General features: G+C 38.3%; 2 protein-coding genes and 1 long non-coding RNA gene across 3 annotated transcripts; 2 read left to right on the top strand and 1 right to left on the bottom strand.

Annotated features, from left to right (window-relative positions):
- The first annotated feature begins 30 nt into the window (after nt 1-30).
- Nucleotides 31-4,692, top strand: LOC111329745 (translationally-controlled tumor protein homolog). Its single transcript, XM_022934509.2, has 4 exons — nt 31-165; nt 1,700-1,773; nt 2,318-2,746; nt 4,290-4,692. Exons 1-4 carry the CDS (start codon nt 138-140, stop codon nt 4,290-4,292), a joined length of 534 nt encoding a protein of 177 aa, XP_022790244.1. The 5' UTR covers nt 31-137; the 3' UTR covers nt 4,293-4,692.
- A 1,352-nt stretch (nt 4,693-6,044) lies between these two features.
- On the bottom strand, nt 6,045-9,348 carry LOC148726133 (uncharacterized). The gene is made up of 4 exons (XR_015990066.1): nt 9,055-9,348; nt 8,417-8,459; nt 7,228-7,350; nt 6,045-6,635 (listed from the first exon to the last, which is right to left on the bottom strand). It is a non-coding gene; the product is annotated as an uncharacterized LOC148726133 (long non-coding RNA).
- A 2,487-nt stretch (nt 9,349-11,835) lies between these two features.
- Nucleotides 11,836-14,554, top strand: LOC111329795 (bis(5'-adenosyl)-triphosphatase enpp4). Its single transcript, XM_022934564.2, has one exon. The coding sequence runs from the start codon at nt 11,838-11,840 to the stop codon at nt 13,428-13,430; it is 1,593 nt and encodes a 530-aa protein (XP_022790299.2). The 5' UTR covers nt 11,836-11,837; the 3' UTR covers nt 13,431-14,554.
- Nucleotides 14,555-14,614: the final 60 nt, after the last annotated feature.

Raw genomic sequence — 14,614 nt, 5'->3', positions numbered from 1 at the left:
ATACTGACCGTGATTACTGGGACTACTGTGAATATATTGCGCAAGAACGCCGCATTCTTCCTTTTTTCTGCTCGTTCTGTTTCACTCAGTATTTTACGATACTGCACTGTAACGAGGAATCCTGATTCATCGGCACCATGATTATTTTCAAGGAGCTTATAACCGGTAAGTACAAGACCTAAACCATGTGTGGTCGTTTTGAAAGAGCTATTTTCCCCGAACTGTCCCGAGAAACACTGTTTTTTGAGTTGACGTGACTCGGTATTCCTCATCTTTTGATGCACGAATTTTTTCAGTGAAAGATATATAATCTTGGTGGATAGGCTTTTTAATTGTATCAAGAAGGTCGATGGCCGTATTTCGTCGATTTCTTTTTAAATCACAGTCAGATCGTTCTGTAGAAAAAAATTAAAACGAAGTGGTTAACGATTTCACAGACATCGATCAGTTAAATTTATGAATAAAATTACATATCTTGTTGTTGATGTCACGAACATACTGTAAAGAAAACTTTAAATGTTACTTCGTTGTTGTTCGTTGTATATGTAAGTATTACCAGGGCAGAGAGATGAAAACTGCTACAAATTAAAACTAAAATCAAAGTTATAATTACATACAGGCTTAATGGTGATTTTTGACACGTGATACACTGTGTGCCGTAATCGTGAACTGACAGGCCAAAAAACTGGTCAAGTTATTTTAGTAAATTACTTTTATTAGATTGATTTCTCAAACTGTATATTCCCTAATGCAATGGGAATTTTGTCAAGATAGAGGGGGAAACTTTCCACGAGACCAATTTATGTTTTAGCCGATAGGAATGATTGGTCAGTTGGGACTTTAATTTAGTCCTCAGGTTTGCATTGTGATGTTATTTCCTCACAATTAAGCAAAAGTGGTCTTCATTCTGGCAAGACGATCTAAGGCTTTGCTACACCTTGATTTTGACTGTGTCTTCCCTCAAACATTAACTAGAAGGGAGGAAGATTTTAAGTATAATTAGTGTTAATAATTAGACGATATTGGGGTACCACCTTGTTTTTTAGAATTTTAAGCTTTTATCGTTTTAGACTTGTAAGTAGTAGTAGCGATATGATTTTAGCTGGTGTGTATCCTATTTATTCTTACTTGATTATTTAGACACGACCCCACAAGTGAAGTGTCGCTTTAAATACTTATCGTGTATAAATAAAGATTATTGATTAATTTACTGATTCTAACAGGACTTATTTTTGGTTGATGATACAGCTGTTATAGGGCACCCCATCTTCAGTATGCAAGTTCTCCACAATGTGCACAATATATTTCTTGTGGTGCTTATAAGGAGAATTTGTTGAACAATCAAGAGCCTTTTGAGTTCGTGAGAGTTAAGTCTATCCGGTGTTGATCATACTTTTATTCACAAGCTGCAATCACTATCCCAAATAGTAGAACAGTTGAATCGCAATAAGTCAAGCCCTCCCTAGCTTGAACCAAAATCAATTATCCCTGGATTTCTGGCACACAAATACTGCAGTTTTACTCTCGGCAATTTCAACCCTCGATAACTTGAACCTCCTGTCAACTTGAAGCTTGGTCACTCATGGGAATGAAAGAGCTGAAGGTTTGCGTTATTAAGATTCGACTGTATGGTACTTCTTGAAAATGAATTTTTCTGGAAACTGTGATCATGTGTTGAATGTTTCCATCTCTTTTACAGACGATGAGCTATTTACAGACTCTTACAAATTGAAGGAAGTAGATGATGGTATATTCATTGAAGTGGAATGCAAAGTAAGTAAATTGTATAGTAACATTGATCTTTTTTTTTTTTTTTTTTTCTTTGTTGTTGTTGCAAAAACCATGAAACCGTGGAATAGGTTTAACTCTTTGTAAATTCTGTCAATTGTTTGGATTACTGGTATCATAAACAGCTAGTTTCCACTCCATTCCATTAACAGAAACTTAATAGCTTTCTTTTGAAAAGTGTTGCAACAACCTTTTTAGCATCTTTTGTGCTCTTCCATCACATTTATCACTTCCTTTGTAACAATGACAAAATGCAAGGCAGCCATTTTGAAATCTGGTGTCCCTGCTATAATTACCTTGCACTAAGTGATTATAGGGAGATATGAAATAATCCTCCACCAATTAGAGAGTGCGTATCTTTATAATCACCAGGGCAGTCTTATTTGCAATGCGAGACATACTATGATACTTAACTGCATGTATTACTGTTTTACATATCTCTTAATGCAACAATTACATCAAAAAAAAATTGTCTTCATTCTTTTGCTCCATGTTTTGAATGGTGGTGTAGTTTGTCTGCCTTCCTTAGCTTTACACAGAATGCACCAAAGTGGATGATGCAATGTTTGGAGGGAACAAGTCTGCCGAAGCTAACGACGAGGATGCTGAAGATTCCTCCGTGAGCGGCATCAACATCGTCATCCAAAACAGATTACAAGAGGTAGGCGTCAGGAAGAAAGAATATCAGAGGTACCTAAAGCTTTATGTGAGAAAACTTGTGGATCACCTTACCCAGACAAAGCCAGATTATGTTGATACATTTAAGAAAAAAGTCCAGCCAGCGGTGAAGAGGATTCTTGAAAACTTTGATGATTGGTCTTTCTACCGTGGGCAAACTGACATCGATTATGAAAATCGAAACGAGCCTGAGGGAATGCTTTGCATCTTGGGATATCGTGAAGATCAAGTGACCCCCTATATGCTGTTTTTCAAAGATGGACTTATTGAAGAGAAAGTGGTAGGCTTTTTGTTTGTTTGTTATGAGAGGTCAACTTTAAAAGGAGAAATTTCTAAAAAACCATACAAATATTATTGTTCTCTAACCTTGAAAAAAAATAAGCAAAATTGTGACATCAAGCAAATCTTGAGATTCCAAAGGGGAACCCAACCATTATAAAGTTTTCGAATTTTTCAAAAAAAACTCATCATGTTCACAGCTACATGCATATTGAGTCTTGGTCAAGAAATAATAAGATTTATTATTTTCTGCACCTTGGAAAAGAATTTGTGAAATTTTGACCAGGACTGCATTTTGGGTTTTAAAGAGGAACCTTACTGGCAAAACTGTCTTCAAACATGCTATTTGATCATGGCTGCAGGCATTTTTAATTTTGCTTAGTAAAATGTGGTAACTTACATGCTAGGTAACAAGATTTTACTCCTTTTTTTCTCTATTTCTTGGAGATGGAACTCCTCTGGAAGGAATCGTTTGTGAACTGCAAATTTAAGTTCAGCATGAGTTTGATTTCAGACCAAAATTGCTCAAGATGAAGTTCAATTACCACCTAATCACTTCCATTTTGAAATCACAAATTTCAGTCTCTCAAATGCATGATTTTTTAGTCTGTACAAATGTTTTTGATCCATTGCTGAGCTGGTTGTAAAAGTTTGCAAAAGTTGGTCTTTCATTTTCCTGCAATTTGATTGGTTACTTCATGTTTTAGTAATTGAAAGCTTTCTCATTTGCTGAGAAAAAGATGCAATTGAGAGTAAAGAGTGGTGCAATTTGTGAATAAATGGCACCCATTAGAGCCACTTAGATTGCAAGGATCACCAGTGATTTCAGTAAAGAAAATTATGAAGAAATAGAAAATAATAGTAAAGAAATATATCAATTAAGGGATTATTAGTTGACCCAATACCAAATTCTCCAAACCAACATGAGAATTGTTTGACAGACAGTAAAGAGAATTGCTCAAGAGATCTTGGGGGTGATAGAGTTAGGGATAAATTTGAAATACTACTAACACTAATGATCTGAGTTTTCTGTCTCATGATTTACAGATAATCGAAATAACCAGGATTTTGGGGTGCAGACTTTCACTCAAACAGTCTTTCCAGCTATAATATCAACTAAGTTGAAATTGTAAATTGGCCACTATAAAGAGTTAAAAAGCTGACATTTTGAGCGTTAGCCCTTCGTCAGAGCTCTGACGAAGGGCTAACGCTTGAAACGTCAGCTTTTTAACTCTTTACGGTGGCCAATTTACAATTTCAACTTGGTTGATATTACCAAATTACCTTGTTACCCCCACTGATGCAGCCCCACAGTTTCTTTAGCAACTTATCCCCCTTCATTTATTGGTCTTTCCAACTATGCTGCCTAGTTTTGTTTTGTTTTGAGTAGAGCCAATCAGAGAAAGGAATGGTTGACTTCAGGATTTTGGACTTGACTTGAAGTGGCACCCTCGTCTCTAAATGTTGATGTAGCACCAAACCTGTATCTTCAATGTTCCTATATTGCAGAAAAAGATAATGAATTTGTTTTTTCTCTCTTGCAGTAACCAAGTCCAGACAAGAATATTATCCAAATGAATCAATATTGCATAAAACTTATCAACCCTCTTTCCACTTGAAGTGGAATTTTTACTTTGAACAAGTTGGAATAATTGTCATCACAACGCTGTGTTGTACACAAGTGTTATGTTCCTCTTTAATTAGATCTCGCCTCTTGCTCGTTTGTAACCTTTACAAAACCATTGTAAAGGAGTGAAAATTTTCTTGTCACAGGCAATTATTTTTAACACCAACAATTGGGTGAAGGCAGAGATTTCCCTTTCCGCAGAGTAAGAATTTTATTGCTTGTAGTAATCCGTGATTGGTTGAGTTGCTGAAATGTACCGAATGCAACATACTTGTTTTCCAAGTGACAGGACAAAACAATAAACATGGCCATTCTCAGTATGACCTGCAGTGTGGTGAATAACTTTATTGGAAGCCCAACCTAGTGTTTAAAACTTGCACATGCCTTCCTTTTCGACCCCGTTTTTTCTGTTCCACAGGGCAGGAGAAAACATACATTACAAGCAAAGTTGCATGCCTCGGTTTCTGTACTGTTGTTAGTATTTCTGTGGATGTTGTTTTGTTTGGTTAAGACCAGAGAGATGGAGATTGCAGAGTGTGTAACATTTTCAGAAGCTTTAAAATTCAGTGGAAGCCTATGCTGAATGAGGTCCAAATGACCTCATGTCCAAATTTCCCACTAAGAAGTACTGGCAGAAGTGGGATGAGATCTCGGCTAAAACGGGACGAAATGGCCTGCAATCGCTTCTAGAGAACAAAGACGGCAGAAAACAACACTATCTGGGCACAGTTGTGTTAAGGGGTGGATAGCGCCATCTAACGGATAAATCACTATCCAACGGTTAAGTTATAGCAAAACGTGGTGCGCTATCCACTGGATAGACTTGCTCACAAGGCGCGGTTTTGAGCGCGAGCCGAGCGGGCGATAGCGAGCGAAAGCGCGGGTCCTACCACACCAGAACAGAAAACCAATCGAACGACTTTGAGAAAGTCTATTCACTGGATTTCGTTATTCACTCACTCGAACAAATGGGGCCAGAAGGTTAGAGTCTCTTTTGTTCATTATTTACGGAGTTAAGAGCGGAGCATAAATTTCCATATAAAGCTTTATATTATCTTCTCATAGAGAGCATGGGTAGCATTACCCTGGTCCCAGAGGTTCTCTTCTCTCTACCGGTGTATGAGAATTCGGCGCGAAGCGCTGACCAACGAGCTGCAAAGCAGCGAGCGGAGAGAACCTCTGGTCAGGACCGTTGAGAATCTCACCTTCATTCCACCAAGCTTCGGGTGACAGCCGTCAATCACGCCCCTTTCCGACAACCAATCAGAGGTAATTTACCCCCAGAGGTATTTTAGTTTTTTACTCTGGTTGTAATTCACCAATTCAGTAAACTTTTTGCTTACAATTAGTCGGAAAACAGTGACAACAGATCACAAAATATCTGTGTCTGAGTTCATTTCAGTGGAAGGTATTTTTTGCTGTCAATCAAACTATATTTTTTGTCGTTTGGTTATATCGACTAAGTTGAAATTGTAAATTGGCCACCGTAAAGAGTGAAAAAGTTGACGTTTCGAGCGTTACCCTTCGGAATCTTTTAAGAAATAGTGCTCTTCTGCCGCTTTCTTATAACGTCAGTTAGATGAAAACGTTATCCCACATTAGCCCAAAAGATAATTCCACATAATTTGATAATTTAGACAAATTTCAAGACTTGCGAGCTAAATTTATCTCTTATAAACGGCTAAGGGTTATCTTCGTAAGAAATGACAAGTACTCTTTCTCTTCAAACATTTATTTTTCATAATGGCAACTTCGCTTGTTATTGTCAGCGCGCCACGATACAAACCTTCAAAGGTTTAACGTTAATGTCCATTGTTGTAGGTTGAATGGGGCAACCGTTACAATTATTCACCGAAACTCAAATGAACAATAATGTAACTAACCTTTCTAAGCCCACGATTTCTTTTCCATGACTAGAATAATGGCAAGATTATCTTGCATGTAACATTGAAAAGATCTGAGTCTCTCCGAACTCGTCCTTGTAGGAACGAGATTGCTTAATGGTTAAAAAAAAAAAAAAAAAAAAAAAGGCATATATATATATGGCAAGACATTACAGAGTAGTGACAGCCCAGAATTTGGTTAATCTTTCTGCTCAAGAAGTTACTTGAGTAATCAAAGAGAGAATGGCATAGATAGCATTGCCTTATTTTCTTTCGTAATCGCAGATAGAGAATTGAATGCTAATGAGGCCACTTACGGAAACAAGATGCTTTCCCTCCAGAACAAAAGACATTTCTATTACGTAACACAACTTGTGAACCTGTTGTAAAAAAAAAAAGAAACACGGCAAAATATCCTTTTCAGTGATGAAAGGAGTTTGCCAAATCCCCCCCCCCCCCGCCCAGTTTTGGTGCTTGTAGAATTTCTCGAAAGGTGACGTCGCAGGATCTCGTGATTATCACGTGTTGAGTTTTTCCTGAGAAGTTTTTGGTTGATGTTTAATGCGTTCAGGAACGTTGTGGAATAAAATAGTTTTAAAAGATTTTGTGAATACGCATAATTTTACAGTGCTTGCTGTCTTCCTTGAATTATCAGTTGGATCCTTTGCCCGTTTTAAGTCCTTATTCATTCTGACCACTCGATCACCAAACCCTTGGCTGAAAAATGGATATTTCATGTGCACTGTACTTTGCCTGACGTTTGATTGATGTTGTCTTAATTTTATGAAGTTATAAAGTTGGTAGAGCACTGCATCAGCGTCGAAGAGGTCATCAATTAGAATCCCCTTGAACCGTGATATTTTTTAAGACCTTTCTTTCGGTAACTGCTTTATTTTCATACACAAGTGGCGTGACCACTCTCTTCTTTTACAAATGAACTAAAAAATTGTTGTGATCTACAGCTTTCCTTACCTACTTTACAACACACTATGATCCAGAATCCGCCAAAAGCCTTGTTTTCCTTTCTTATTAGTGAAATGCTCATCTTGCCTTTTTCACCAGGGCACTATCATAGGGCACTGTACAATTTTGGAACTGAAATCAAAACTACCACTTCCCTGATGAAAATGAAATTGAGCTCGACTCTTGTAATAGCACCAACATGCAAATGATGCGAACAAACGTGAGAGCCGAAGTGGATGAGGGCCACTGAACTCAGAAAATTAATTATGAGGAAGTGAAATACCGAGGCCAACCTGTTGACTTATTTTGAGACTGTTCGTTCATTACTCGAAAGCACATTGACGGTCTCAGTTAAATTTGTTTACTTAACATAACGGATTGCATGTGCTTCTCTCCGCAGGCAGAAGGTTGTAGGATCGACTTTAGGCGGTGGCAAGTTTTTTTTCCTTTTTTCGTCCTCCTTTCTCTCTTATTTTTTTCCTATTTCTTTTTTTTTAATGTATCCTTCAAAAGCATATGTTTTTTTTCCCTTTTTTATTTGCAACATAACCTTTTTCTAAGCAGAAATCGGCACTCTAGAAGCCATTTACCAAAGCACAGCGTTTGTCTTTCCTCTTCTCCTTTTGAAAATAGGGAAGGCTTTAATCGTTCCAAAATACAGTTCATCCACATTGTGTATTTCGATGATCGAGTATTCAAATCTCAGATCAACAAGATTTAAATATAAGACATAGAAATACTGAAATGTAGGACACCTTATTTATTCAGGCGGATCGTATGCGCAAGATTTGTTGTTAAACCTTGGTTGAGACCTTATGCATGCAGTCTAAATTTCAGTCATCCATCAGTAAAATTTTCTGGTCTCAAATCTTAGCTGTGGGTTAAATACACGTTACTAAAGGAAGTGGGGCAGGATAAAAGAGGAATGGTGCGAGGAGTCTAGTTGATATGTGGTTGGTTCACTGCAATGGAGTGGCCCCAGATATGGACACAATTGGAATCAACTGGCGTGAAATGAAATGTAAATGAGGATATGTAAAATGTCTATGTTGCATGTTGTTAGAAATCAGTATTGTGTTACACAGTGTGACAAAATTTGTAATTAACAAAGGGAATGAAAAACTCGGAAGAAAAATGCTTTCAAAGCTTCCAGTGCTCACAATTATTATTAGATAATACAACTTTTGTTTTTACTTACAGTGACTTTGTAATGAACTTCTTGCCCAGCAACCAGATAAACTCTGAAGAGAAAAAAAAAAAAAGAGAAAAGATTACGCCTCGCTGTAATGTCTTAATTTCTTATGTTCTTATGTGTTATATTCTATCCTTTCTTTAACCAGAGACCGAGTCTTTTCAAGGAATCCTGTATTTGTTCACTTTCCAGGTCATGTTTTCACTCTGTCTGCGGCTTTTTTTAAGTAGAAATCAGTCCCTATCTCGGCCATATTCGTGATAATTAGCCGAGAAACGTGCTTCCTGACGTGGGCCTTTTTCAGGCCAAAAATGACAGACTCAAAACAACGACTTTCGCTTCAAAAAGCTTGGAAATTGCAAGAAGCGTATCCACGTAAGCGATCGAGAGGTTAAGAAACTGACGATTTCCACCAGGAGTGCCTTTTACTTTGAACCAAATGGACGCATTTTGGTGAAATTTAAGACAAACATATGGTTGAAAAGCCCATATTACCGCAGGCAGCCCAAGCTCACTACTAGAAAAGCGGACGTGACTCTTACCGTGTTGCGTAACGTTTTATATTTATAAAGGTTTGTATGGGATGTTAGCGGTTTGCCTTAAAAGAGAGAAAAATGTCTTGTTTTGAAATAAAATGGGCTTACCTTATTGCCTTGTTGTTTTCTTTGTTGATTCCGAGCGTCTCAGGCCATTTTGAAGCATTTTCGGCGAGTTAGCGCTATGTTGGAGTTCAACTGCTAAAAGAAAGACTTTCTTTTAGCAGTTGAACACCAACATAGCACTAACTCGTGGCAGATTAGCCATTTTGTCCAGTTGTGGCAGAATCGGCTACTAGTGGAGTGTGCGAGGCACGAAGTTCGAGTCTTATACCATATTATAAACCCAGTGGGTACGGTATCTTACCAAGGTAAACTTCAGGAAAACACGGATGCGTCCTATTGTTTATAGTTGTCATTTTTAAAAGGTCAGTAGTGCTCTAATCCCCAATTCATTTCCTTTTGTGGTTGTAAATGTGTCATCGACGCATTTCCTTTACTTATCCTTTACAGTTGGCTCTTACGAAAGTAAACGTAGGCTGCTGAACTGGCGTAAATTTTTTGCGTTTTACAAGACTTAAAATCGCAAAAAAAAATACGCCTGTTCTGCGGCCAACTAATTGTTGACGTTGATATCTTCCAATCCCAAGGGTATAGTTAAAATTTCTGTTTTGGGTAAACAGCATTCTAAGTTGACATTCTAGCATTGCGGCTACGGAGTTTTATGCCTCGCCAAATTTACAAGCAATCGAACAAACATGATTATCTTTAAGGACTTATTTACAGGTTTGCGTAGTTCAGAACTTACATAGCGAAAGAAATGAATTAAGTCGCTCTCTAAACATGACTTCGAACTGCTTTTGGAATATTTGCGTTCTCCCAGCTTTGTTGGTTGAAGCGCCCAATTTTTAAAAACCTAAGAGGCCTAGATTGGAATCGTATCGATGCCTTCTTTTTTTCAAGCCTCTTTTCTGAAATCTCTTTTATTACAGCTTATTTTCTTTGCAGTAATTTTAATGGTAGTGTTTGATGGTAAGATAACCCCGTTCTTCATCATGCGTTCAGATATTAGATAAAAAAAAGTAAAACAAGAGACACTTTATATGCTGTTCTTTAAAGACGTTCTTTCCCAGGAGGTTATGGTGAGATTTGGTGTGTTTTATTCATTTTCATCTATCTACGTTATCAGGTTACACTTGAGATTTCATGTCGTCCACTGTAATTCAATTCCTCGATAAATCGTAACTTTCACTACTCAAACCAGTGTTCGATTCTCTTCAAGTGATTTTCTTTAACTCGGAATATGTCTCAAGTAAAGCCATTTCTTATTTACTGTCATGGCCCAAAATTTACTCCTTCCCAACCTCGTCCCAGGGTCTCTCATCTTACCGTCTTCCTCTCTCGCTCCAGGGAGCGAGGAGGTGAGAGACCCTGGGAACGAGGTTGACTCCTTCCATCCTATCACTCCATCCTTCCATTCCTATTTTACTCTCTTTGGTAAGTCCGCTGACCCACTTTTCTCCTTAATCACCTTCTTTCTGATTGATTACTTCGATTCGGGTCTAAAGACACTGGAACGAAAAACCATCGATTTGAAAGCACAGAATCTGAGCCGAGCAATGATAACTCAAGCTGAATTTTCCTGAATTATTTCATGCACTGTGAAACGTTTCCTGCTCTACTGAAGGATATTTAATCTTTTTTAATTGGTTTGCAGTAATTCAAACTCAAGCCGGCAAGAGAACTACATATGAGCACTGTGTTCCACCAATCATTTTATTTGTTTCTTACCTGGAATGACTATTTCATGATCATCGGCTAATAAAATAAAACCAAATTGACTCTGACACTGTTTTTTCATCTTTTCCGGGAGACATTTGTCATAGAATGAGATTGAACTAGCGTGAAACGTGACAAATTTGCGTGACGAGCACTCAAACATCTTCGAATCATGGTTCGAGAGTAAATGACAGGTCATGAGTATGGCGACTGTGATTGGCAGTGTTTTTCAGTTGGCACCGCATTTTGAGAATTTTCGCGAAAGTTTTCTATTGCGTTACTTTTGATGGAGTCTTTGCCCTGCCCCGTTTTTCTAAAATATCTTTTATAACCGCTTACGAACAATAATTGTATTCGTCGATCCTAAAGAACTCAACCCCAGGCTCCCCCCCTTCTAGCAAAACTAAGCAAGGGTGCCCGTACTAGTTCCCTTGCAAAGTTTAATTAATTTCCGAATTCAGTACTTGCAACCGGCTCGGAAGTGAGATGAAAATGCGTTCGAGCCCAGACCCTTTTGGTGTGCATGAAAAGACAGGTTGGGTCCGACAGCTGGCGAATAAAACTCGAAATATTTCTGCGTTATCAGGGAAAATTGATTGCAATAAAATTACAACCTATTCGCAATGTTTAGAAAGACAACCCCAGCATCGCGAAGCTGAAAATGCGTGCTCTGGCCTAAGGCTCACTTATAGAAATGCCGATTTCTTTTTATCTTTACACACAACAATGGTATGTGAATTGACGCCTGGAGTGTCTAATTGGAAAATTACTTAACTTCTATGCGCACACGCAAGTTGCGTTACCTCGCTAAATTTGATTCGCTCTCTCGCTCTGTTGGAGAAGGAAGCGTAATTTAGTAACAAACTGAACCATATGAGTGGAAAAATAAGAAAATAGGAAGTTATCGATTTTAACTGTAGTATCTGGCAAGTTATGAACCCAGCTGGAGGTCTGGGTTGTATTTGATTTGATTTTGTGCAAGTGATATAATTTGCATATCCAGCTGTTTATCTTTCATGCTGCTTTAACAAATTCTTTGACCACAACGAACAGCAACTAAAATATGTAAATTTTTTTGGGTTTAGCGTCGCTGTTTTCTCTAAAGTGAATTAATGAGTAAGTGTTATGCGCGTGGGTTTGGGTTTGACAGACTTGTGAACCATCCGCGCGACTGCAAAATGCTCGCCAAAAGATTGCTGTTTGTGTACCTCACTTGGCATAGTTGCTTCGTGTTGAGCACAGCAGCAAGCAATTCAACTGTTATTTTGATTGCATTAGGCGGTTTTCGCTGGGATTTCATGTCGAAAGCCCATACACCAAGACTTGACTCCATGGCTGGAAGTGGAGTGAGGGCACACGACGTTGAAAATGTTTTTCCCACGGTTGCCATGCCGAATTTGTACACAATTGTAACAGGTTTGTACCCTGAGAGCCATGGGATTATCGCGAACGAGATGTTTGATCCGGATTTCAACGCAACGTTTGTCAGCAGTAATAACGAAACAAGATGGTGGGATGGAGGAGAGCCAATTTGGGTGACAAATCAGAAGCAAGGGTTTAAAAGCGCCTTGAGTTACTGGCCGGGATTCGATGTGGACTTCGAAGGCTACTCTCCCAGTTTCAGCAGCGACGGTGCGAAATATTCCAAACCGTTCGTTTCTGAGGACAATCTCATGTCAGTTAAGGAGAGAATTGACGATGTTATGAAATGGCTAACCATGGAAGCGCCTCCAAACTTTATAGCGATGTATTTCGGGGAACCTGGCAGAACCGGTCGCAAATATGGTCCGGATTCGCCTAAAACAAAGACTGCCATTGAGGAGAGCGATTCCGATGTTGGCTATCTCGTGGAAAAACTGCGAGAGGCTAGCTTACTGGATAAAGTCAACGTTATATTTACTTCGGATCATGGTTTGGCAGCGCACAACACGAGTGATTTTGTAAACTTCGATGACATTGTAAACGCAAGTAGTTACGAACTTTGGGCGGGAAATGGAGCATTTTTCACCCTGGAACCTCACCCAGGGAAAGAGAGTTATGTGTTCGACAGTTTAAAGGAAGGAGAACAAAAAAAGGGGCATTTCCTAGTGTACAGAAAAAAAGAAGTACCGGAAAATCTACATTTCAAAAGTAATCGAAGAATTGGCTCCATCGTGGTATTGATGGAGAAAGGTTGGTACGCTCGTAGCTCTAAATTGTCAACGAACTTGACGGAAGGTATGATACGAGGAGAACAGGGTTTCTCTACTACAGAGAAGGACATGCACCCATTTTTTATCGCTCGTGGACCAGCATTCAAAAAGAACTTCACTACAGGCCCGTTGAAGCTCCTAGATATTTACCCCATGATCTGTGACATTCTGGGAATTGAACCTGCGCCGAATAATGGATCCTTAGCCGAAGTGAAACAGCTTTTTGGAGAGCCTTTTGCCACACCCACTACGCCTGGAGAAACCAGGGTGTCAACCGAAAGTTCCACACCAAAACAGAAAAATGGAAATAATATTGTGAAAATTGTCGGGTTTGCGATTGTCGGATTTGCAGTTTTTGTGTTCCTGGTTGCCTCGATTTTATTGACGGTGCGCTGGTGCAAGCGGGACGAGCAATCCAAAAAAGCGTGGATGGAAAGCGAAGAGACGCCTGCAATTCAAGCCGAGGAAACCCAAGCCTTACAAGAAGATCACGACGAAGGTGTGACAGTGTAATTAAAACCGCAGAAACATTGCCGCGCCTACTTTCGAGAATTAAGATACAACCTCAACACGTTTCATGTTTGTGTTTCTGAGAGTGTAAAAAGAATTAAGCGCAAGAAAGCTGGTATTCTTTACCGCTAAGATCAGAATTTTTTTGGATTAAAACGGATTTCGTTTTCCAGGATTATCGGCGCTTTTAGAATAAACGTCGACAACTGACAATAAATAACAATCTTGGAGAATGATTTTTGCTTTAAAATGGTGTAATGAATCATGCAAATTTTGCAGTGATCCCTAATGAACTTGACAGTAATATTTTTCGTTTTTCTTTAGGTGACGAGAATTTATTTGCTTAATGGGTGTTTTAACATGCTGGATAGGAAACCTTGCCAGCAGGGTGGACTTTAGAAAAAGGCTATGTGTACATAGAGAGGAAATTATGAACAGAGTGAAAAATTATCATTTTGATAGAGCGAGCGAGTCAAGTCGCTCGCTTTATTTGTAAGTAAAACCATACACCTGCCACTTGTAAATTTAAAAAACAGGAATTTCGACGTATCATTAGAATTATTCTTGCAAGCCAATGATAAGTCTGTTTTGATCGGCCTTTTGTGGTGATAACTGTCAGACATCCATGAAAATATTGCATGTTTCTAAGAAAACAAACATGTATGCTTTATTTAGTACATGTATCCCGTATTGTGCCAAATCTTGCATAGGAAACATTACCCCATCTGTAGTATGACGTCCTGGGATGAAATAAATCAACAGTATTTAAATGTAACCATTTATGTCATAAAAATAAATTTTCAATGTTGGTTGCGTTTATTTTGAACATGAAAAATCGATGGCATGCTAAGTTGGTCGTACAGATTCCAATTCAAATGCACTTAATATAAATAAAAAATTAATGATGTAACCAGCCTGTCTTAAAGTTTGAAATTCACATGAATTTACGAATGTTGTGAAACGAACATTATCATTGTCATTGTCATTGCTGTATGTGATTTGTTGTTGTTGTTAGCTGATTTTCGGATATAAGAATATCTATTTTATTTATTTCTTTTCCTGCCTATCAAAGCTTAATAACATTGTAGGAATTGAAGAATATTAAAAATAAATATTCATTATCGTAATTGTTTTTATTTTTATCATAACCTGACATCAATATTGATTTCCCTCCTTCACCACTTGTA

The sequence above is a fragment of the Stylophora pistillata genome, chromosome 7 (assembly GCF_964205215.1).
Source record: "Stylophora pistillata chromosome 7, jaStyPist1.2, whole genome shotgun sequence".
Classification (NCBI taxonomy): domain Eukaryota; kingdom Metazoa; phylum Cnidaria; class Anthozoa; order Scleractinia; family Pocilloporidae; genus Stylophora; species Stylophora pistillata.
The sequence above is the reverse complement of the archived record's forward strand: the minus strand, read 5'-3'. Positions and strand labels throughout refer to the sequence as shown.